The sequence below is a fragment of the Candoia aspera genome, chromosome 6 (genome assembly GCF_035149785.1).
Source record: "Candoia aspera isolate rCanAsp1 chromosome 6, rCanAsp1.hap2, whole genome shotgun sequence".
In the NCBI taxonomy this organism is placed as follows: Eukaryota; Metazoa; Chordata; class Lepidosauria; order Squamata; family Boidae; genus Candoia; species Candoia aspera.
In genome coordinates, this window is record NC_086158.1 from 39,690,765 (window position 1) to 39,716,216 (window position 25,452).

Consider the following 25,452-nt stretch of genomic DNA (forward strand, 5'->3'; position numbering starts at 1 on the left):
TTGGGTATTAATCTCACTTATTATTAGACATTGGATACGACACCTGAAAACCCGATCATGAATTTAAGAATCACTTACTGTACCTGAAAAAAAAATTGTCTAACACGGAGAATTGATAGTGATGTTTAGGCATAATCTGGTACATTTTGTATTATTATTCCATGGAACTGACAGTTTTTTAATGGAAATATTTACTGTTGACTATGTCTGCAAGTACTCCTTCCACCCCATAAAAAATTACCTAACAGTATTGCTAGAACAAGGTATTTGGTAGTGTACATTTAAGATTTGCCAAGTAAAAAGGTACTGTTTATGCAACCTCACTAATATTTTCCTTTTATTATCCTTTTATTAAAACAAATTATTTATTGAATTAGGGATCTGTAGGTGGCAGCATCTAACTGATCTTTATCAGTTAGATGCTGATAAAGATCAGTTAAAGTTAAGCAGGGTCAGACTTGGTTAATGCTTCAATGGGGAACCTTAAGGAATTCCCAAGGCTGCACACTAGACTGGAAAATTTAAGAAAAGAATCTCAGAAGAAGGCAACAGTAAATGACTTCCCCAAAATAAACAGCCTCCCTCCCTGCAACCTACATGGACCTATATATAGTTAACCAGGAGTCAAGCTTACTTGAGGGAAACATTACCTTCTAATGCACTATGAAGAACATGCTCAAATCTCACAGAATTGATTTCCTAGTGCGTAGGAGGTGGACATCCCTAGGAATCTATTTGGCGATTAGGAAAATCAGTTTGAGGCCAGTTTGCTTTCCTTAATTGGGGAACATAGGCTAACTATACATCTTTAAAACAGGAACTTTTTTTTTAAATCAAGAATTGCTCAGATATAGCTCCTTTTCTGTCTGGTCCGTTATGCCACAGTATTGTACCTGTTAATTTATACAGAGCTCTCAAATGCTGAAAGCATTTTATGTGCATTATTTCTTGCCAGCTTTTTAAGTTTTACAACTGGTCTGTAAAGTAAGTCATTATCGGCCCCATATTGCAGAAGGGGAACTCAGGCTAAAAGAGAGCAGCTTGCCTAAAACCACCTAGTGACTTCATAGCACAGGCAAATACAAAATTGGGATTTCCTGATTCAAGCACTACACCAGCTGTCCAATATAGTATGACTCCATCTAATCTCTTTTTATTTATTTTTTAATTTTTTTAATTTTTAAAGCAGCCTGTTTCATAAAGCTACATACCTTTCCCAGAGGAGAGCTTCTTGAATAACAGTGGGGTAGAATTGCTACTATGAACTTCTACTGTCACCTGGGTTCCTAAAATAAGTAATAATTTTGCAGCCAGTGAGTTTTGGGAAAGACACTTCTGATTGCACAGCATATACATGTTATATCTCATAAGATACAAAGTGAAAGATCTACACAGCAAAGGCAATTCCACCTCCCTTCTTTCCCATTGCAACTTTCTATGTGACCTCCAAACCTGAGGTTGATTAATTACAGGAAAGGGCAGGGGTGCAAGGCTGGCAACTTTTGTGAAAGAGCAGACTTGGGGAAAACCAGGCAGCACCAAGAACTTATATGAACAACTTTCTGTTCAATCAGACATCCTCCATCCAATATTAATTCCCTTCTTCCACCCAGCTTCCACCTCATCACACATTCCAGCCTTTGAACAATAAAGATGATAGTGGGGAGGAGGAAGGATAAAAGCCTTCTTCAGTGAGCATATTTTCACAGTGGTTGCATCCTGTACTGACAGATGCACACAAACGCACAAGCCAGAAAAATAGTATTTCTCTGGTTCACATCTTCATTTCAGAATGCCATCACCTTTTTGTTCAACTGCCCCAAGATCCTTCAGATCCTCTGTTTGTTTTCTATTATTTCCATTACTGTTCATTCATCTGTTCATTTCTTTGATATTAAAAGACATGGAACTACCTTTCATGAGCTGATTCCTTGTATAACTATGCCACCTTTCTACTTGTTTTCAAGGAAAGTTATATTAGGGTTATGGGATGGATCAATCTTAATCCAACTCAATTTTTCTCAGAACAGAGCTGCAAAGTATGAAATGTTGGCAAGAAGTAAGGACATGTTATGACAGCCGTATCTCCCTGCCTTTGATATTTCCTTATCAAACTGGGAAATTTGGCTGAGAGCCTCTGGGCATTTACTGATGTATTTTAGGATTTGTTGTAGTCTCTTTGCAAACAAAGAAGCCAAGAAATTACTCTGTCAGTCCTTCCTTCTCTTTTGAAGAAGCAAAGGATGTTCTTTTTTTGTTCCTTTCCTTTACAGGTGAATCCTTTCTATTCATTCTTGATGAGACATAGCTTAGTTATGCTTACTAGATTTGTTTCCTGGGCAAAAAGATTGTTGCAAAAATAGGATGAGATTGGGGTAGCAGGGAACACAGGTAGATTGCCTGAAGCTTCATAAATTGGAAAGGGGAATAAAGGTCAGTTGTCAAATTTGGCCAGAGCAAATAGGCTTTTATTGTATAATCATCCTGCCATAACTGGAATTTTACAGAAGGTACAGACATTACTATCTTCCATTGTATACTCCTAACTTTTCTTCCATCTTTTTTCTTTCCAGGAAAAAAAAAATGATGAGGTTGGAGAGATGTAATAGCTTCCTTCACCTTATTCCAGTTGGAAGCATCTGAAATCTTAAAAATTAAAGGAAGTTGCATACTACCAAGTCTGACCTTTGGTTCATCGACCTAAATAAAGTTTATATCAAATGCTAGCAAACTTTTCGGTTACACAGTGTATGATATCTTTGCCCCTCTTTTGCAAATGGGGCTAGGAATTTTTTAGAAACAAAATAGGAAAATGCCTCTTAATCTCCCCAAAATGGGGAAAAATGCATTTTCTGTGTTGAGGGATTTTTAAAGGCATTCAGGTAGCATGTGTATGTATGTATGTGTGTGTGTGTGTGTGTGTATACACACACACACACACACACACACACACACACACACTCCAAAATGCAAAAAAATTAAAAATGGTCCTGGCCACTCTAATGGGGATGCTGAGCAACCCATGGTCCATCACTGCTCTATATCAACAAGGCATTTTTAAGGGACATAATTACCACAGACCATCAATGGAGAAAGCCCTCATCTAAATATGGTTCAGTATTTGAATGACCAGTGGGATCAATACATTTCCTCCAAAGTAGCAGAACTGATGAGTTAAAAACCGCCCAGAGTCCCATTTTTGGGAGAGATGGGTGGTGATAGAAATTTGAAAAACAAACAAACAAACAAATAAATAAATTGTAATTGTAATAATAATGCCAGTATTTAGGGTTTTCACATCCTCCTCTTTACCGAGTCATTGATTTCAATGAACTAGAAGAAGAAGAAGGAAAACAGGGAGCTTCAATTATCATTCTGCCTCCAGACCTCTCTAAGTGTTATGAGGTCTTATATATCCACAACCCCCAATTGGGCACCTTCAGATATATAGTTCCTGGCTTTCCCAATCAACTCATCACAAAGATACTCATTTTTTATCTATTCAAAACCTGGGAATTCTGGGCATTGCAGTCTCAACAGCAGGTATTTATTTCTACAAGTGGTGGGAGCTTTCCAGGATTCCTGATATGAGCCTTTCCCAGCTCTATTGAAGGCTCTGGATATGGAACTTGGCATTGTTTGCAAGCAGTGTATTACTGAGCTACAGATCTTCTGTTACAAAGGCTTGGAAAACAATTTTCATGAAGCTCTGCTTTCCAGAGGCATCTGGTAAATCAGGGATGGAGACTGAATGGTGGATTAAATGAAACTTTGGTCTGGTTGAGCTAGACAATTCTCCTATTTGCATGAATGTAAGATTCATAGCTGACATCTGGGATAACATTCCTCTAATAGAAAATAGAGTTCCAGATAGACCTGCCTTGGTTACTTCAATAACTCATATTGGCCAGGTCTAGAGAATTTCCTTTTAATGCTTTATTTTTACCCAATAGGAACAGATTAATTTCAGATTTTCTCTCAGCCTCTGGATTTTTTTTTAAACTGAGGTGACATGAGCACAGTCTACATATTAAACTCAAAAAGTGCATGTTAAAGGTGAACTGGATTCATTCACTCCATCAGTTCTGATCTTGCCAAGCTCCCCAGCAAGCTCTCAATAGGAAATTCTGCTTGCATGCGCTTGAATGCCAATACGATCCTGCATGGTCCAGGACCTGGTCAGACCAGTATCCCTGATCTCAGCATGATACGTTCAATTTGCCTTTAAATAGAACCTTTTTCTCTTTTAACTTCCTGCTTGATAAGGGAAGATCAGGGATTGGCTGGGTAGAGTCAGCACACATAACCCCATCTCCTTGACACAAGGTTAAATCTCCACTTCAGGTGGAATATATGAACAGGATTATGATGCCTTTCCAGACCTTTCCAAACCTTTTCAAGTGCTTCATGATCAGCTCATTTGCTAGCTTGCCACATACCTTGAGGTGAACAGGGTGTAATGACTTGTTGCTTCCGAACAGCACAGCCTGGAGAAAGAAAGAAAATATTAAGTGACAGAAGTACTATGAAATTGGGTAAGTGAGTAGAAACAAATAGGATCTGAACCAAACTTTTGTGTATATTGTCACCTCATAACTATGTTTCACATTTAATGATTACTGAGTGTACTCAATTCTCATTTCTCTCTCTTTCTCTCCCCTCCCCTCCCCTCCCCTCCCCTCCTTTCCCTTCCCTTCCCTGCCCCCCCTTCTTTTTCTATCTTCCTCAATTTGTTTTAAAATCTTCTAATTCTGTAAACCTCAGGATTCCACATGCTTTCCCAGGGACAGTAGCATGCCCTGAGTTCTTAAATGAGAAGTGGTCATTGATAACAACCAGCCATGTTGTAATAAAAACACCACCTCACATGGTTCTCATGTTTCAGGTGTACTTTTGGAGGAAGGGTCTCAACGTACTGCCTAATTCTATCTATCTTGATCATATCCCAACCCCAAGCAGTGGCCATTACATTACAAACTCATCTCTAATTTCTTGTTTCCAAGCATTACAATATCTTACTTCACCGATTCCATACTTAAAATACATTGCCCTCCCAGGGGTTCCTTTAGGAGATTCTTCTAATTCCTTAATCAGTTACTTACTTATATGTCCTCCCATGTTTCTTCAGATTGATTCTCATCCAACCTGTGGGAATCCTCCGTTGGAAACACTTACCTTTATCATGGCATTACATACTACATTGCATCAGTCCTTAGATCTGTGGTGGGGTTAGAAAATCCTTTGCAGACCCTATGGCTCCCAAGATGGAGCAAAATGCCTACTGAAGGGTGGACAAAGTTCTCCTAAACACCTCTTGACAGATCCTATTTGTGCTGTCAAGTTTATGTGGAAGTTAAAAGAAAACTAGGAAGAAATTAGGACAACAAGGTGAACGAGGCTCCTGCAGTTTAAGTTCAAGGCACTCTGTTAAGAGAAAGCATGAAGGGGAGTCTTCAGCTTATATTTATACTTTGTAGTAAACATCTATTCTTTGTTCTAAGTTAATCATAATTGAAGTCTTATACTTCCTTGAACTATGCTTTGATTTGTAAAGGTGTAATAAGATTCTTCTTTATTCTTAAGCAAACATGCAAAACTCTATTTAATTTTGTTCTTCTCAGTTTCTGCTATGACAAGGTGGTTTGACAAGGTTTTACCTGTGTCCTTGGAGACTCTTGAAGCTTATACAACAAGTTACCTAGTTACACATAGTTACATATATAGTATTGCAACCGAAAACTCTCCCTGCGACCTGAGTTTGATCCCAGAAGATGCTGGATCCTCAGGTAGCCAGCTCAAGTTGACTAAGCCTTCCATCCTTCTAAGGTCAGTAAAATGAGTACCCAGCTTGCTGGGGAAGGTGACTGGGGAAGGCAATGGCAAACCACCTCACTATCGTCTGCCAAGAAAAGTTGCGAAAGCAGCATTCCCCCAAAGGGTCAGACATGACTTGGTGCTTGCACAGGGGACCTTTCACCTTTCACATATTACATAGTGCATTCTGTTCAGGAGACATGTTGAAACAAGATGGCTTTGTATGTACCAGAACATCTCATGAAATCTACATAAAGGTCAGGAAGTCATGGTGTGGGCAGAATATGGCAAAACAGACTGGTTCCTGGTTAGGCAAAGGAGTGAGACAAGGCTGTATAACCTCCCCTTATTTATTCAACCTATATACTGAATATATTAAGGGAAGCTGGACTGGAAGCATCGTTTTAAAATTGGAGGAAGAACATCAATAACCTGAGCCATGCTGATGACACTACTCTGATAGCCAAAAATGTAAAGGATTTGCAAGCTCTAGTAATCAATGAAAAAATGGAAGTAAAATTAAATATAAAGAATAACAAACAAATGACAACAGGCACAACAGCTAGCCTTAGAATAGACAATGAAGATATCAAAGTGGTAGACAATTTCTGCCTTTTAGGATCAACCATCAACAATAAAGGAACAAGTAGTTAACAAATACCCCATAGACTAGCACTTGGTAGAGTAGCCATGAAGTCCTTGGAAAAGATATTCAAATGCTGTGATGTGTCTGTACCTACAAAGATCACAGTAGGGCAGGTAATGGTATTCCCTGTGACATTCTAAGTGAAAGTTGGAAAGAGTATTAACTGTTTTGAACTTCAGTGTTGGAGAAGACTGCTGAGAATACCATGGGCAGCCAAGAAAACAAAAAGAAAAAAAGAAAAGAAAAAGGGATCATCAAACAAATCAGCTCAGAGTTCTCATTCGAAACACAAATGACTAGACTCAAATTATCCTACTTTGGTCACATTATGCAAAGACCCAGCTGTCTGGAGAAGGCTCTAATGCTGGGAAAGGAAGGAAAGAGAAGAAGAGGATGACCAGCAGCAAAGTGGATGGACTCAGTTACAGTGGTGAGGGATGCACTGCTGGAAAACCTGAAGGACCAAATTAGGGACAGATCATCATGGAGAAAATTTATCTTAGTGGTCACTAAGGGTTGACATGGACTTGATGGTACATGATCACTCAATCAAGTGAATGTTGGTCCAGTTTAGATTGTGGTATTACATGGAGAATTACATGGAAGCTTTAAAATTCTTTAAACATTTTCCTTTTGTCTTAGAGGCAGTTTTTTAAAAACTCTTCTGACCCTTTTGGAGGATCACTGTTCTGGGGTCTTGGTGATTCAGCAGCTGAGGAAGATAAGAGTTATCATCCAACATGATTAATACTGACACCCCTAAACATTTTTAAGGTTAAAACCCTTGCCCAATTTTTATATGGAGAATAGGTAGAACTTTATATGAAGAAAAATACTCTTGAGGGTACACAAACAAAATGTCTAAGGTCCATACTGCCAGCTGCAAAATGTGTCCCAGCTATAGAGAGTAAGAAAGATTACCTTGATGGAGATATGCAAGATCTGTTGCTAGGGCAATGAAGGGTGAAAAATATTTTAAGTCCAGCATAATCAGACTTGCAAGACTATTGTCAGCCCCACTGGGCAGACCAAACCAAGAAATCTATTCCCCAGGAAGACTTTTACTGAGATTAGCTATAATAACAGAACCTTGCAATTTTGATTTGCTGTACCTCCTCCTCCACCTTATAGTTCAGTGAATTAGGGAGGTTTCTGTCTGAGCCACTTCTAAATGTTATCTGGATGTTCTGGATTTAAAATATTTTTTCACCCCTTGTCACCCAGGCAACAGATCTTACATATCTTTGTCAAAGTCATCTTCCTTACTCTCTACACTGACACAGTACTTAGGCCTGAGAGCAGGAGTGCCCAAAACAGAAGTTATTACAAATTGGCTGGAGGTAACATTTTTTCCTAATGGCCTGGTTCTGCTAATTTTGAAGGGCAACCACTTCTCATCATGGATACTAGCAGTAAATCAAAGACTGGGGTGCTCTGGGCTTACTACAAATTCACTCCTATCATCTGGTTTTCACCAGGCAAAAAAGACAGTCCTTCAAAGGTTGAATGATATTGAATACGAAACCAAAGTTAGCACCCCTTCCTGGAATGGCAGAGCCCTGATAGCAAAAGGTATATAGCAATCTGCATGCTGGTTATACAGATTAACTTTCCCTGGGTTAAGGAAGGAGTTTTTTTAGAGTTAGGCAGAGTGTACTCCCATTGACTTTATGACGGGGCAGATTCACCAAAACTGTACTAAAAGAATGCATCTGCTTGTCCTGTTCACTGTTTCAATGAACGTGCACTGTACATCGTAACGTTTCCCATGCCATGGCGCTGACGCGCGTTTCTGTTTGGGAGGGAGCTGCTGTGAAACCTTGTACCAAGCTCTGTATCTATATTCATTTCAATGGAACGTATTTGGGTTATGTGCTCTGCTCAAGGACTTTTCCTGCAGACCATCAGAAGCCATTAGGAGCACCTGGGATTGTGAGCTTGGGAAGATTCTACAGGGGGAGGGATCTCATTTGCACCGAGGGTTTTTAGTTTGCATTTGGCGCGCTTTCATCATTCTCAGCTTTCTTTGTGATCCTGCATACTATTCTTTAATAAATCAGATATCTTTGCATTCCTGCTCATGAGTCTGAGGGTGTTTTAGAATAGGCATTCATTACATAGCTCTTGTGATTCTTGGGAAATAGAAACCATTCAGCATGTATTGTTTTACTACAATTTTAAAGGGGATCTGTGTAAGGATTACATACTGCTCCAGCTACAATACATCCTAAGAAGACCAAAGTATATTATACCAATCCACTTCTTTCATACTCAAAACATGCTACCACCAGCACAATGACCAATAACCACCAGTTGTGTGGCTGCAGTGAAAACATGGCAACATCTAGTGCAAATAGGGTAGTAGTGCAAAGTGACGATTCGTCAGTCTGGACTCATTGCACCAATTTTATTGTATTAATTTTATGGGGGGGGGGGTAATATGCTGATCTTTGATCATAATAATACATTTGATTTGCTTTGGAGGTAAGCAACCTTTTAATAGCCAAGGATTACACTTCTTAAATTTGCTTTGTTTAGTGTCTGAGGCCAGATGGCTGTAAGTGCTATCCTGGCAGCATATTTTGTGTTGCCTTAATTGCTGACTTCTGTTCCTTATCAGGCTGGGAATGATGCTCTCCTTAGGGTTTTAATGGGATCAAGTTAAGGAAGAGGATTGGTGGACACTCCTAGATCTGTTCTGCTTCCCACCAAGCATCATCTACTGGCAGGAAAACTAACAATCAATGTGTGATAGTATAAAGCTGGGCAAATATAGGTGAGTTCTTTGAATGGTGGAGTCTGGTTAACAACCAAGTTGCACAAATAGCAAGTCATAGAAACGGAGGTGCACTTTAATTATAGTCATGAGGAAGCTTGTTATTTGTAGTTAGCCAAGAAAGTTAGTTGAACCCAAATCCCCTCTATGCACTGGAAGAACATATAGAAAGTGCTGAAATATATTTTTCTGTTTTTAAATCTTATATTTTAATACACAAATCAAAATAAAGTACAGAATGATATAACCTCCCTACACTCATTCTCCATAAAGGAATACATTAAGCAGCATATTATTTCAAAGATCTGTATACTGATAATCACCAAAGAGAAGTTGCAGCATTCCAGAAATGCATTTACCATTCTGGGTACTGCATAACTTATGGCTGGCATAGCTCAGGTCCATGAATGATGAACTATCACTGCAACGTGTGATAGTCATGTGTTTGTTTTAATATGACTAATCTGAATTACTTCATAGCATTCAGAAACACTGTAAGAGCACTGGTTGCTTCATGGTGTCAAACTTCACAAGTAGTGTAACCCAGCCATAGTACTCAAAATTGATTTGTTGACACCTCCATGCTTGGTGCATGAATACTTCTGATAATTCATTATGCAACTAAATATTGTTGGGAACTATCTACAGAGTGGTGGAAATTCTTGATGTAAAATCTAGATGGAGTCTGTTGTGAAGCCAAAGATCTAATTTCTTTTTCTGATCTGAAAAATTTGTGCACAGATTCCAGAACAAATAAAATTACTTTAGCAGGACACTGGCTGTGTGACAGCTTGCATCAACTGAGAGGTTTTTATGGATGACTGTAAGGTAGTTTGAGATAACCAAATGAGAGTATTTAGTGTATCAGGGATAAGCAAATTGTTGTTGTTCTTGATGCAAGACAGATTACTTCAGGAATAATCTATTGCCAGTTTGGGTCTCTATTGGGGGCAAGGGGGCAAATTGCCATCATGCAAATCCTGCAACTTACACACTTGTATCAGACATCATGATGCAAATACTGTATGTAAATGTGGCTTTTGCAGATCAAACCAGTCCATACTCCAGGAAATAAAGCCAGACTGCTCACTTGAGGGAATGATATTAAAGGCAAAACTGAAATACTTTGGCCACATAATGAGAAGACAGGACACCCTGGAGAAGATGCTGATGCTAGGGAGAGTGGAAGGCAAAAGGAAGAGGGGCCAACCAAGGGCAAGATGGATAGATGATATTCTGGAGGTGACAGACTCATCCTTGGGGGAGCTGGGGGTGGTGATGACTGACAGGAAGCTCTGGCGTGGGCTGATCCATGAAGTCACAAAGAGTCGGAAGCGACTAAACGAATAAACAACAAAATCATTGTGCTTGTGTTGCCATTTTGACATCATCACATGATGAGTAACGCTGAAGCAAACAATGGCTGGGACCAGAACTAAAAGTGAGTAGGGACATCCATTGTCTCTCTAAAACTGCTTTTTTTTCTTTTTAACTTATTCTTCTCTCACACCCAGAGGCTGAAGATAAGGAACAGGCAGTTCTTACTGATCTCTTGCAGAGAAAATTAGGCCAAGAAGCTCAGAAATTTAAGACAAGGAATGTAGGTTGTAGATTCCTTTACTACATTATAAGAATTATGCAAAAGCCCTAATATTTGGACGTTTACTATAAAGTTGCTAGCATCTGCAATTGCCATTTCTATTTTCAGAACCAATTCTCCAAATTGTACCCCCTAGTCCAAAAAATGTCTGTATCCTCAAATAGCATCATACATGTCCCTGTCATTCCTAAATAATTCTGCAGTTGCTTGCCCTTTGATTTTTTAAAAATGTACCTATGTAATTTCCATAAATGCCACTATCACTTTCTTGCATATCAGTGCTGGCTCTACCATTAGGCAGAATGAGCAGAGATTTTGCAGAACCATTAAAGGAGAACAAATTATAAATTATTTAGACATGGTAGGGTTTGATTGCTGCCTAGGAATGATAGCAGTATTTGGACACATCAAAGAAGCTTAATTTCCAAGAATGTCTCCCTATATAGTACAGTTATATTGACCACCAGGAGGCAGTATGTGATTGGCTTCATCCTTATTGGGACTTGTCAGATGTATGGGATTTTTTTTTTTTTGCTTGTTTGTTTGTTTTTGATGGCTTCAAGGCAGTGTTGACTCCTGGCAACTGCCTGGACAAGTCCCTGCAGTTTTCTTGGCAAGATTTCAGAAGTGGTTTGCCATTGCCTCCTTCCAAGTGCTGAGAGAAAGTGACTCATCCAAGGTCACCCAGCTGGCTTTGTGCCTAAGGCAGGACTAGAACTCACAGTCTCCCGGTTTATAGTCTGATGCCTTAACCACTAGACCAAACTAGCTCTCACATGTATGTAGCCAGGTCTTATTTTATAAGGTTCAAACCTTCTACCCGAAATTGAATTCACCATGGGTCATTTTGACATCATCTTAATGTGCTGCTGATCTAAAACCTCATATATGGGAACATGATGTAATGTAACATCCATATCGTTCTAACCTGAGAACATATAGAAAGGTGGGCTATATATACTATACTGATAGATTCTCTATAGTACAGTATTATTACTGATATAGTTATGATATGGACTGTGTTTCTCACACAAAATGCCAAAGAGTAACAGACATACCATGAAGGTAATTTTCTTGGTATTGCTCTAGTTTGTTGTTTCCATTGCCAATCCTTTTAAAGCCTGTAGCACAAAATAACATAAGTTTTAAGAGCACATTCATTATACAGACTTTCCTGGACTCCAACCAGTTAGAATTACAGGTGAGTGGTTGCATATTTGAATGCTCCCCAAATTCAACACTGTGATACACATTGACTTATCAGTGGAATGTATTGCTGGGTAATGTTTAAGACTGCAGCCCCTGCCAAATGCATATAGAGAATTAGCATATCACAGGGAGCTAGCAGAACATTGGAAAATACTTTTCTACAGATTTAATAACTGCAGTGCAATTTCATTCCAGAATAAAGTTTGGCATAAATGTCATGTTTGGACATTTTCTGAACTATAGTTTAGGCCAATCCTTTCCTTTCTGAAAATGCTGGAATTTAGCAGTCTAAATCCAGCTACCAAGTCATTTCAACACCATATCAATGTAATAGAGAAGCTTGCTCAGTGCTCAACATACATTGCCTTTTCCTCTTTTAGAAAGCATGCGTGTTTCTTCAAACCAAATTCTATTTTAATTTTAACACTGCATCCCTAAATAGAAAAATATATACTGTACTCTAAGCTTAATGTAATTAGTTTTGTTTGTGGGGGTGCAGGGTGCAGGAGGGGAGATATAACTCATGCAGACATATTCGGAATCTAAATAAAGTATGAGCTTTTAAATAGCCTGAAAAATAATTTTGATAGAAAACAAGAAAAGGAAGGGAGAGGGATAAGATGGGATCAGCAGTCAATGAATCTCTATTCACAATGCTGTATTAGTGTGAGGACTACAATTGTACTTTACAGATATACTATAGAAAGAAACAATACCTTGCATTTCATAGTAGAAATAATATATTTCATCTATTATTGTATGCAATATTAACACATATTACAGATCTAACTAAAGTAGAAATGGGCTGCTACACTAAGCCCTGTTTTATAAAAACATATGTTTTGTTGAATAAGCTATAGTGGCCTAGTTCATACAAAACACTAAGTTATACAGCACAGGTTGGCAACCAAAGGCCCCATGGCTTCATGCAGTCTTCAGTCCCATTATATGTGTCCTTGGAGTCAACGCTGACCACAGTTAGCAATGGTGCCATGCTTTCCTGGCATCTTGAGGTGGGACACAAAATATATATTCTAAAATGGAGCTAACTTAATTTATAAAAGAAAGAAACTTCTAAATATAACTGAAAATCCTATGGAGAAAAATTCAGAAAATCCTGACTCCACCTACTTTGCATCATCAACCCATTCACTATGGCCTTCAGGCACCTGCAAATAGTTATTTGTGGCCTCTGATCATCAAAAGAGTTGTTTTCAAGATGGGCAGTGTAAAAATATAAATAAATAAATAAAATGTTGTTTACCCCAGCATTTAGTATGCTTTACAAACCACAGTGATTGAGTTTCCATGAGTTAAAACCAAACAAAGCACATTATGTATGGCTTGGCATTAGGCCAGAAGTGTGAATCATACATTTTTTCCTCTTCGAATGTAAAAGCCCATGTGGACTTGGGATAAAACAATATCCTAGACTCACTCAGTTCACCAGTGTACAAAAGGAAACCATGAAAGACTGTCTCACCACATGGCTGCCAGATGTCTGAGGTGAAATATACACCATGTTTAGTCCTGAATATAGGACATTTTGTGCAAATATGGAGTTGAAGGTTGATTGCTGAGCATGTGTGTGGCAACAAGACTGAGCCCATGGGATGAAAGTTAGAGATCTCAACCCTCCTTTCCCAGAGCCTTGGTGTACAACTTGATATCTGGCATCCTTCTCTCTACTCTTACTGATATCCCGCACTCTATGTTACTTTCTGACAAATTAAAAGGAAGAAAAACAAAAACAAAAAAAATGAAATGAATTATATAGTACCACCTCCTGGTTGTATATTGTCAAAGCATGGAGCTAGGAGAATCAGACCTTCCATCCTTGGGAGAGAAACCAAATAAAAGGTTAATAAATCAAACTTTATTAGAAAAATATTTATTTATTTATTTTATTTAAAAGATAAGTATGGCTGCCCATCTTAGAGCACAACTCTGGGTGGCTCACAACAACAATAAAACCAAGAAATAGTTTTTAAAAACCCATAAAAACACATGACAAAAACCTTGGTGCCTCAGACATCCTCCTGGGAGGCCCCCCAACAAACCATCCACAGGCTCCCATCTCAGTCTACCCAGTGCCTACAGGAAGAGTCAGCTTTTTATGGCCTTCTGGCTAAAAGGTTGGGGTCTGCCTGATCACAAAGGGCAGGGTGTTCTAGAGGGTAGGGGCCACTATGGAAAAGGCATGCTTCCTAGGTCCCATTAGGTGGCAGGCAGATATCCTCAGGGAGAAGAGGTTCCTCAAACAATCTGACCCCATGCCATTTAGGACTTCAAAGACAATAACTAGCACCTTGAATTGTACCCAGAAAGAAACTGGGAGCCAGTGGAGCTTGTACAACAGTGGTGTAATATGGGCACACTGAGAGGTGCCCAACACTGCAAACACACACATACCCCACACACATATTTTGGACAAGTTGTAACTTCTGGGTAGTTTTCAAGGGAAGTCCCATGTACAGTGCATTGCAATAGTCCAAACGGAAAGTGATTAAGGCCCAAGTGATTGAGAGCAAGGCCTCCCTCTCCAGCAATGGGCGCAATTGATGCACAAGATGAATCTGTGCAAAGCTCCTGCAGTCATGACTGCCACCTGCTGTTCAGGCAGGAGCCACGAATCCAGGAGGACCCACAAATCGCACACCAACTCTGTCTGGGGAAGTGCAACCCCATTAAGGATAAAAGATGACACATCACCAAACTCAAAGCCACTCCATCTTGCTAGGGTTGAGTTGGACCTGATTCCTCCCCATTCAGACCCTCATAGCCTCCAGGCACTGGGTCAGCCCCTCAACCCTCTCCCACCCCATTAACACCTACTGGAACCATCCACAGAGAGAGGAGGTGAACCACTGTAAAGCAGGGCCTCCCTGTGAGGTATGAGCCTGCTTCTGTCTCCAAAAATGAAACTTATCTGGAGTCAGAAGGGGAAAATGAAACTAATGACGAACCAAGGGAGTGACCTGGATAAAATTTTCCTATTGGATTTACGAAGAGGCTTGTTAAAACCTTGAAGGAATCTGTGCAATGGGACAAAGAAGAAATGAAGAGAAATCAAACAACAATATTCGAATGAACTAAAGATTATGACTGTTAGAAGTAAAAGGAAGGAAAATAAAGTTAGTTTATTTAATTAAGGTTAAAACACGATATGTTGTTCCTTCTGGCTACCCTTTATGGATTTTCTGCTGACACCAGGACTGAAAAGATGATGTTTTATGGATTTGTTTTTAAATAAGAGATGGGATATGTGATGAAGAGATAAATGTTTTAACTTTAGAGAGGGTGAAGAGTTACTAAATTTGTTTATACTTGTTGTGATGAAGGTTGGAAGTCACTCTTTTATATATTTCTTTTCTCTTTCTTTGTTATATTCTTTCTTTTCTTTTCTCTTTTCTTTTTTTTTCTTTCCTTTTCCTTGTACTTTTAACTCCTCTCTATTCTCTTTTCTTTCTTTAAGTTTAGTTTGCATTAGATTTTACTATTATAATCAGAATTCTTAATAAAAGAATTATATATATATATAAAGGATTATGATGATGATTAGGAGTGAAAAGACTGGCAAGAAACCACAGTAACAGAACCTCCCTGTAGATCATTTCTGAAATGTGTTGGCTCAAGAGAAAATCTTCCACTGTGTTTGGTTGCTGTGCCCACTGCTGCTGCTTTTCCTTGTTTGGCAACAAACACCCATAGCCTGGCATGCTTTGATTGATCCTGCCTGCTGCAGCTGACCCAGGCAGACCACCGGGAGTGATGACTGAACCAGCTGTTGAAGGAGCATCAGAATGGTTTGATACCCTGCAAGTGATACATTTTCTTTAGAAACAACAGCCACAAAACTAACACAGAAGCTGTTCATGTTATATAAGGCAGCCGTCCCTAGTCTGAAGCTGCCCAGCAGGGTGGGACTAAAACTATTATATTTTGCAGCCAGCCTGGCTATTTCAGCCATTTCATTTTTTAAAAAAATATTGTTTGAAAATCAGTTCACGGGTGGGGAAATGTCAGTATTGCTTGGGGATGTGATGGGCATCCTTGCACTAGCATGTTGCTCCCCTTCTCTGTTTGACTAGTAGAACAGAAAATTATAGAATAAAGAATCTTCTTTGAGTGGTTGGTTTAATTCCCATCATGAGAGGTTTTCCTGCTAAAGGACTTTCTTCTATGGTATTCTATGGGCCTTTCTTCATTAGTTATTTACACACACACACACAGACACACAAACACACGGAATGGCTAGACAACCACAATTTTATTCCAGGCTGATCTATCTTCCTTATGCCATGAGTTATATAGCAGTGTACTGCAGAATCTTCACCAATTGCAAAGCATAGAGGAGTGTAAAGAAAGTTAGGACAGAGCATCATTACACAGATAAATGTAATAATAAATAATAATAAGAAAGAAAGAGGAAAGAAATATATAAATAGATCACCACAGCAGAACTGGATCCTGCTTATGATCCCTCCTGTGAAAGATGGCATCGTGGAGTGGCCAACAGATGCATTCAGGAAGTTCACATGAGGGTTATGGCTCTTTTCCCTGCTGATCCTTACTGAATGGCATTTAAGGAATGCTGCCTTTGATTCCAGAGGTAAGATTCAACTATGAGGACTATAAGCCATTGATAGCTCTATTCTCTGTGAATTTAACTGGTCTACTTTTAAAACTGTCCGTACTGATGGCATCAACATCTGATAGCATGGGCACTCCAGAGGGGTAATGAGGAACAAATTCCAACATATGTGATGATGCCATCATCAGGACATGTGTCACTACATAAATGTGCCATTTGTATGATATCACGATGCACGTGCTATCATTTTGACATAATTTGGGCTTGTTACAGGGTCTGTTGTATTACAGCTGTGAACTCCACACAATTAGGTGTTGGATTAAAAAAAAACATTTAGGACTGTGCAAGGTATTTGAAAGCGGTTATGTGAGCAGAGTACCCTCTTTGTTTATAATCCCAAAGGAAGCATTGTCTGGCTATATAGATAATACATTTGTTGCAAAACACAGAAAAGCAACTGGAGAAGCCTTTCGATCACACAACATTTTTGGGGGATACACCTACTTTAACTCTGCATGGAGAGATGCCTCACTCCTGGTTCTAATATTGTGAGAAAAGAGGACAAAAATTGTCTATCTAGTTTTTGATAACTCGACACAATTGCATGTACTTCTGTCTGGAACTGTACATGGTAGTCCAAGAGTGGTTAAATATTAATAAAAGATAGAGTGAGCAGCCCAAGGCCCTAATCTTTCTTTTGCAGCCCCCAATGTCCCTTAGGATTATGATGCTGAAATTCAGCAGCAAATTGTTGGTCCTTTTGCTTCTGTGCCAATGTTAAATTTATATTTTTGCAAAGTTAAGCTTAAAAATAAAGGTGTTAAGGCTCTGTTAGGTTAAATGTACTCATTTTGTGTAAACCAACTTACCCACCCCTTCAAATATGCCAAACCCCCCCCACAAAAACACACCAACAATGACAAGCTAAAAGCCCCACCCCACCATCAGCAATGCTACCTCTGGTGATATCAATCAATCAATCAATCAATCAAACCTTTATTGGCATTTTAAAAGCAATAAAATACAAAAGGCATTAACATATCATGAGAGTAACAAAGAAAGAGCCATACTCATTGAAAAATTTGATTACATTTCCTTTTGAGTACTTCCTCTAGGAATCTGGTAACAATTTCGGGTGGTTTCAGATGCAGCATCATTCAGTAGATACTGGCAAGATGATACCCTATTTACAGCATTTAACAGGTATTTACCCTGTAAAGGTTTTAAGAGTAATTCATGCCAAAGAGACACAAATAAGTGGCAGTCAAAAATGATGTGATGAATTGTATCCGGACTGCCACAGAGACAGAGCCTCTCATGGTTGGGAATGCGTTTGTACCTTTCGAAGAGTACCTCAGAAGGAAAAGCGTTTACTCTGGCCAGGAAGAAGGCCCTACGCTGAGATGGTATGAGATCATGCAAATAATGCACCATCTTGCCCAGATGATTTTCTATACCAAGCTTAGTAGGTGAACAGACACGAGGTTGAGCTGGTCTGAGTTTATGATATTCTAAGTTCAAAAATCTCTGTTTACTATGGCATGGCTTTAATTCTTTTTAAAAACATACCACCCCTACAGGGGTGTCCACAAGGTATAGTCAAAAAACCCAACATGGCAGCCACAACTGTACAATCAAAGCTCTGCCTGTTTTTTTAAGTGAGACTTTTTTGACTGCCCCCTGTGGACACCCCTGCTCCCTTCCATAATAAGATGGATAGAAGGGCCAGCTTTAGGAACCTCTGTGACTTAATGATTATGGAGAAAGAAGGGGAAAATCAGGTTCCAGCCTCTACTCAGTTATGAATTTCTCTGGGGGACTTTGGATTGGTCATAAAATCTCACCTTAAAACTATCTCACCAGGAAGGTTATTATGAAGTAAAATGAGTAATATGGGATACCTATATAGACTTCCCTGGCATGTCACTTAATCAGTAGATTGTACTCATGAACTAACAAATGGGAATGCATGTTTTGTCCAATTCTAAAATCAGGTAGAAAAAAATAGCAGCAGCAGCAACAGCTGCAGCAAGTTCTGCTAAATCACTATTGAAATTTATGCCCTCTGTAAAACACAATCTAGACTTTTGATTTGAATGAAGCTATAAATGTCTTATTCTGATGTCTCTTTTATTAATCACAGCCATGCACACTAATACAGTCATGTTTATACAGGCAGGAAATATTTCTTCCCTTTGTTTATGATGGCAACAGCTGGAAATAGAATTACTGAATCATTGTCCATTTCAGTCTGTTCCCTCACTAGCTCTGTCTGCAAATTAAGGGCAGTTTCTGAATCATACTTTGGAGGTGCAGTATCTCATGCTGTAAAATCTAGGACTATCAGATCTGTGCTGCAAAAATCCAGATGGTAGGTAAAAAGATACAGAAAGAAAAAATTACAGCACAGATCCGGTAGCTCTAGTAAAATCTCACATTGAGCTAGGACTATCTGCAGCCATAATCCTGGCAACAACAGCCACAGTACATTCCTTTGCACTTAGTCCTATGTTTTGTTGCATGGGCTTACTCCCAGCTGCATTGCCATACGGAGGAACCATGTGCTGCTTTGCACACTATTAAAACAGCAGTGACACACCCTGTAGCTTTCATCCAAAGATGGGCAGGAAAGAGTTAAAGGAAAAAGTGAAAGGAACTAAGACTAAGAGGTGTTCCCCTTTTTGGTCAAACTATTGTTTGTCCAGGTGTATATGCAAAACACAAACAAACAAACACCCCCCCCCCCAACTTGCCTCTTTTCCTTTGATTTCCCACTCCCCTCATACTGTGAAGTTAACACGTGCTACTGGAGTTGCATATGTTACCCCTCCCTGCAAACCCCCCAGTCAATACAATTTATTTTTTACCTTGGTGTTGCTGGTTTTTTTACCTGTGGTTTTGCTTCCCCCCTTTTTGTCTTCCTGCAGCTTCCATACAGGCTTGGTATGTCTCTTCTCAGAGTGGACTACAAGAAGCATTTCTAGAGCAACTGCACTATGAACATTTGGAAACTCCATCGTTCCCATCAGATCATTGCCTCTTCTCCCTTAGAGCTACTGATACTGCCACTGATGACAAATGCTGTGCACCTTTTGCTTCCCCCTTCACCCCAAATGCACCCACCCATACATGCATGCAAACACATGCATAGCTTCTGGATGACCCTGCCAAACACACTGATCTTGTTGGTGTTCTACAGTGATTTGCCCTAATAAGCAGGTTACAGTTTTGAAAGGAAATCCCAGCAGGGATCCATTTCCCAAACCTGAAGGAGATACATTTCAAACAGACTGAGAGAGAGTGGTGGGGAGGGAAGGGTCTAGTTTCAGAGCATGTACTCTTTAAGCCCCTTCTTTTTCTGGCTGCCCTTTCAGGATGAAGTCCTTGCCCACATGTAAATCCTGCTAATAGCTCTGTTGCTCTCGGAGAATTTACTTTGTGAAGCTTGTATCTCCCCTAAAAGGACCTCTCCTCGATTGGCAAACCCGATGTGTAGACTTAAAATAAGGCTTGGGATGAGCTTGTTTGAGTAGAAAATCAGTGTAATAAAAAACAGCAAAAACAGAAATGATCCTGGATGCTCTTTGGGAATGGAAGTTTTTGATATTGCCCAGGTCATCTCAAACAGTCAACAATGCAATCTCAACTATCTTTAGAAACTGACCAGCTCTTTGAAGATGTAACAGAAACAGAAGAACGTCTTTATTCCCCCATTTTTGTGACATTTCGCATACTTGATTCAATTTGCAGTGCACATGGAGGCTGAGCATAGAAAAGACTGCAACCCTTTTTGCAGTCTTCCAGGCCAGCTAAAGTCTGAGAAGGAATACAGGCAATATGGTTTAGCAATTATGAGTGACCTAGTTTAGCCGCCAGTGTAATGGGGAGAGAGTGTGCTGGATTAAGAATCCTTTCTATATATATCTTGGGCCTCTATCTGGAGCTGGGTGTTGAATGATGTTTGGCTTGTGGTTTTTTGGGGTGAGTGGAGATAGGAACACCTGTATGCTGAAGGACTGTGCAACACAGTTATACAGTTTTTGTGCTTCTGCATCTCTCATTCATTAATCAATGCAAGTTCATATAACTGATCACTAGGGGGAGGATTTCTATGACATGTCATATTTTTTTCTGGAACCTTTATTTGAATTTATAAGTAAGTTAGAATATGTTTTAGAGTAATCTGGTGAGAATTAGATGCTTTTTATTTTGCCTGAAAAGTCATTTTTTGACTTTTTAAAGGTGTTATGTCATATTTCTGCTTAATTTTGTAACAAACATCGTATTTTGGTCACTGGCAACCCTCCTGATAAGCCAGAAAGTTCGAGCCAGCAAAGAAAGTGAGAATTTGCCTGTTTTTTTTTCTTTTTCTTATTCGCTGCCCAACTCAGGTGTGTCTGTGTGTGTTTAAGAGAGAGAAGAAAACAAAGGCTTATCCCCTGACCAGGTCTGAAAAAAAGGGTGAGAGTTAGCCTGTTTTGTTTTCTTTTTCTTATTTTCTCCCCAACTCAGGGGTGTGTTTGAGGGAGGGAGTGAAAGGGAAAAGGCTTCTTCCCTGACCAGGCCTGAAATAAAGGTGAGAATTTGCCTGTTTTTCCTTTTTCTTATTTGCTTCCCAACTCAGGACTGTGTGTGTGTGTGTGTGTGTGTAAAAGAGGGAGAGAAACCTTTTTTAAAATGACTTCAGCAGGCAAAGGCTTCTCCCCTGACCAGGCCTGAAAAAAAGAGTGAGAATTTGCCTATATATTTTTTTTTCTTATTTGCTCCCCAACTCAGGTGTGTGTGTGTTCGAGGTGGTGGAGTCATGTGAGAGCTGCAATCTGATTTCAACATGTCTAAAAGTAGATGTTCAGCAAGTGTGCAATTATGGCATCTTGTTCAAGAATTTGGGGAGCAGTTTTTCAGTAGCAATGGTGATATTTTGTTCTGTAAATTGTGTGAAGTTAAGCTATTGGCCCAAAAGTGTTTTAATAGTCAACAACATTGTGACACCATGGAACACAAGAGTTGTTTAGCAAGATTTACCTTCACTGAGAACAGGCAACGTCCCCTTTTCGAGACAGCTTCTTCTTCAATGGTAGGTTCATCACCCGATTCCAAATGAATCAACTGTAAGGAAAAATTACATCTCTGCCTGCTATGAAGATGTGTTAGAAAGATAAGATCTGCTGTTGATAACAATAGATATGGGTTTCAATAGATGAAACAAGTGATGCAAATGGAAGATATGTAGCCAGTGTTATTTATTTATTTATTTATTAATCAAATTTATCACCACACATCTCCCACAAAAGGGACTCTGGGAATTATTACTGGCATTCTGAAATGTGACAAACCTGGTGAAGTATTTCTTCTAACATGTGAAACTCTACAAACAGTAAATAGTTCCATTATTGCTATGTTCTTTGATGATTCTATGAAACTACTCTGGCCAGATGGTGTAAAAGGGGAAATATCCTTCTCTTTGTAACAGATGCTGCTCCATACATGACTAAAGCAGCCAAGGGATTTAAACTACTTTATCCAAAAATGATCCATATCACGTGGTTTACACAGAGTGGCCAAAGAGATTCAATGCAACTATCCTGATGTAGATAAGATAATTTTGAATGAGAAAAAAATGTTCACTAAAGCTCCACTTTGAGTACAAAAGTTCAAAGAAATTGCTCCTACTTTGGGTCTCCCTCCCCAACCTGTCATAACACGTTGGGGGACTTGGCTGGATGCAGCTATGTATTATTTCACAAATTATGCTTCCTTGCAGTGGATAGTTAAAGAATTTGACTGTTGTGGATCTTCCTCCATCAAGTTTGTGCAAGCTTCCTTCTCTGAAACCTTGGCTGGAAACTTAGCATATATAGGATCTCACTTCAGTGTATTATCGAGAGCAATCACCCACCCTGAAACTGTAGGAATGGAACTTAGTGATGCACTGAACATTGTAAAACAAACTGAGAGTGATTTAAAGCAAGCAAAGGGGAAAGTGGCTGAAAAAGTTAGTGATAAACTGCAAAGAGTGCTGCAATCTAATCTGGGTTAGTCAACACTTTGCAAAATAAGTAACATTCTAAATGGACTTGAAGCAAAATTTGAAGACTTTGAGCCAGAATTTTCTCCAGATGAGTTTGCTTTTTTCAAATGTCTTCCTATAACCTCTTGTGATGTCGAATGGAGTTTCTCCAGATACAAGAACATTCTGGTGGACAACACAAGGAGTTTTGAGTTTGGTAACCTCTAGATGCACATGGTCATCCAATGCAATTCTGCTGTTAATGAAAAGTAATCCAGGGATGACCATTTTACTCTCAAAATGTTCATTTGATTCCTTCAATACTAGCACATCTGCACTGGAAGTGAAGAATAAACCTGTTAATTTGTGTGTGTAAGCACAGATTTTTAAAAATTGGGTGCTAATTTCAGAAAAATTGTAAAGTCATATTTTTGCTTTAAAAGTCATATTTTTGCTTTAATTGGTCATATTTAAATGGTTTTAAGGTCATAAATGCTTGCATATTTCTAACATTTTTAAGTCATAGAGATCCTTGTCCTACTGATCACAGATTACCCAAGCTTTAACTACTACCAGTTTCGTTTCCTCAAGGAGTTTTGCTGGAGCTTGGGACCATAAATATTTGTATGTATAAATTCTGGCTGGATTCACAAAATCCAGTAAACTTGATTGATTTGTGCTTGGCACACTATGTTAGGGTTACAATGATCTGCAAAAATTTGAATAACTGCTAGATGACAGAAAAAAGGATATACATAGCAGCCCCAACTAGTAGTCATTCTGTCATGAGTAAGGATGGCGAGCAGGGGGCTCCCATCCAGACTGTTAAGCGCACGCGTAGCACTGAGTAATTAGGTAGCCATTCAAAGAGACACAGATCGGGACCGCCTTAATCTTTGGGGTTTATATGTCTGGGTTTTTCCCACGCTTCTTCAGTTTGTTAGGATTCCTGTTATGTACAAGCAATAAAACATTAGAGACCAATTCCTTGTCTCAGTGTGTTTCCTGGCAGTTAGGACACATTCCATCTTTTGCAGCATATAGTAGCCTTACATTGTGTTAGCTCAACCATTGGGTTTGTAAACCACACTTTATGGCAATTATTTTTTTCATTGCTAACACAGTCTTCAAACAACCAAAATGATGACTATTTATTTATTTATTTTATTTATTCAAGTTATATAGCTGCCAATTTCATATGTATGGACAACACCAGATTGAGTACACAGAAATCAAATTCTCTGTACTATTGGTACAAGGAGGTAGAAGAGCTCAGTTACAATAGCAAAAATTCAGCCAGGATCAGACTGTGGAACAGATCATGAACTGGTCATCCTCAAGTTACAAGTTAAGCTAAATTGGAAGAACAAAGCCAACTAGTTTCTATGATGTGATCCTGAGCATATGTCACCATTTTCAAGGAAAACATCATAATTCCTTTAAAATCCTGAACCTCATTGATTGGGAGCTAGAGGAACTATGGAATTAAATCAAACATGTTTTTTAAGGATGAGTGTGAAAAAAGACTGCCAAAGACCAAGAAACAGAAGAAAGCAAACTAAATGTTAGAACAAATGGTGGAAATTGTAAAGAACAAAACAGAAGCCAAAGCCAAGAAAGACACAGTTCTCAGGAAGGAAATGAACAGAGTATTTCAAAGACCTGTCAGAGGAGACAAGAAGTATTATGGCATCTGTAAAGACATCAAAGATATAAACAGGCACAGAAAAACAAGGTCTTCTAAAAGATCTCTGAACTCAGAAGTGGTTCCAACCTTGAAGTGGTATGCTAAAGTACGCTAATAGACAGATAGTAACTGATTCAGACAAAGATGGAAGGAGTTTACTGAGATTCTGTATAGTGTAGATGTCAACATCCATGATATCTTAGAAGATATTCTCTACTTGCAAGAACCTCTAATACTAGAAGATGAAGTTAGATCAGCATTGTGGACAAGTTGGAAGGCTACAGAAATTGATGGAATATAGCAAGCAACAAAAGAGGACTCTGTAAGCGTTTAACCAAACTATGCCAACAAATCTGGAAAACAACACAGTGCCCAACCGATTGGAAGAGGTCAGTTTATACACCTATACTACAGAAAGGAGACTTCAAAGAGTGTGCAAGCTATCTACCCAACTAACAGGAGTATAACCATCCTTGTCCCCTGTTAAGTTCAAAATGTCACTTTTCAGCTATAGAGAAAAGATTTGTTCAAGTGAACAGAATGTACAATATATATTGTACATTGTTCCGTGGTCTGTTCTTACTGTTGCTACTTGGTCGTTATACAGATTCTTCAGGAGGCAGACAAGATGACTTGGTATTCCAATACCACTAAGAACTTGCCACAATTTGTTATGGTCCACACAGTCAAAGGCTTTAGAATAGTCAATAAAACAGAAATAGATGTTTTTCTGAAACTCCCTGGCTTTTTCCATTATCCAGCGGATATTGGCAATTTGGTCCCTAGTTCCTCTGCCTTTTCTAAACCCAGATTGTACATCTGGCAATTCTCGCTCCATGAATTGCTGAAGTCTACCTTGCAGGATCTTGAGCATTACCTTACTGGCATGTGAAATGAGTGCCACTGTTCAATAGTTTGAACATTCTTTAGTGTTTCCCTTTTTTGGTATGGGGATTTAAATTGATTTTTTCCAGTCTGATGGCCATTCTTGTGTTTTCCAAATTTGCTGGTATATAGCATGCATTACCTTGACAGCATCATCTTGCAAGATTTTGAACAGTTCAGCTGGGATGCCGTTGTCTCCTGCTGCCTTGTTATTAGCAATGCTTCTTAAGG

At 39.1% G+C, this 25,452-nt stretch overlaps 1 protein-coding gene across 1 annotated transcript in view; it reads right to left on the reverse strand.

The window, feature by feature from the left end:
* KY (kyphoscoliosis peptidase) overlaps positions 1-19,669 on the reverse strand; it is a 39,056-nt gene extending 19,387 nt beyond the window's left edge. Inside the window, exons 1-3 of the mRNA XM_063306818.1 lie at positions 19,530-19,669; positions 4,440-4,487; positions 1,212-1,286 (exon numbers count right to left, since the gene is read on the reverse strand). Coding sequence (XP_063162888.1) covers positions 1,212-1,286; positions 4,440-4,487; positions 19,530-19,665 — 259 coding nt within the window. The 5' untranslated portion in view covers positions 19,666-19,669. The remainder of the gene's footprint in view (positions 1-1,211; positions 1,287-4,439; positions 4,488-19,529) is intronic.
* Positions 19,670-25,452: the final 5,783 nt, after the last annotated feature.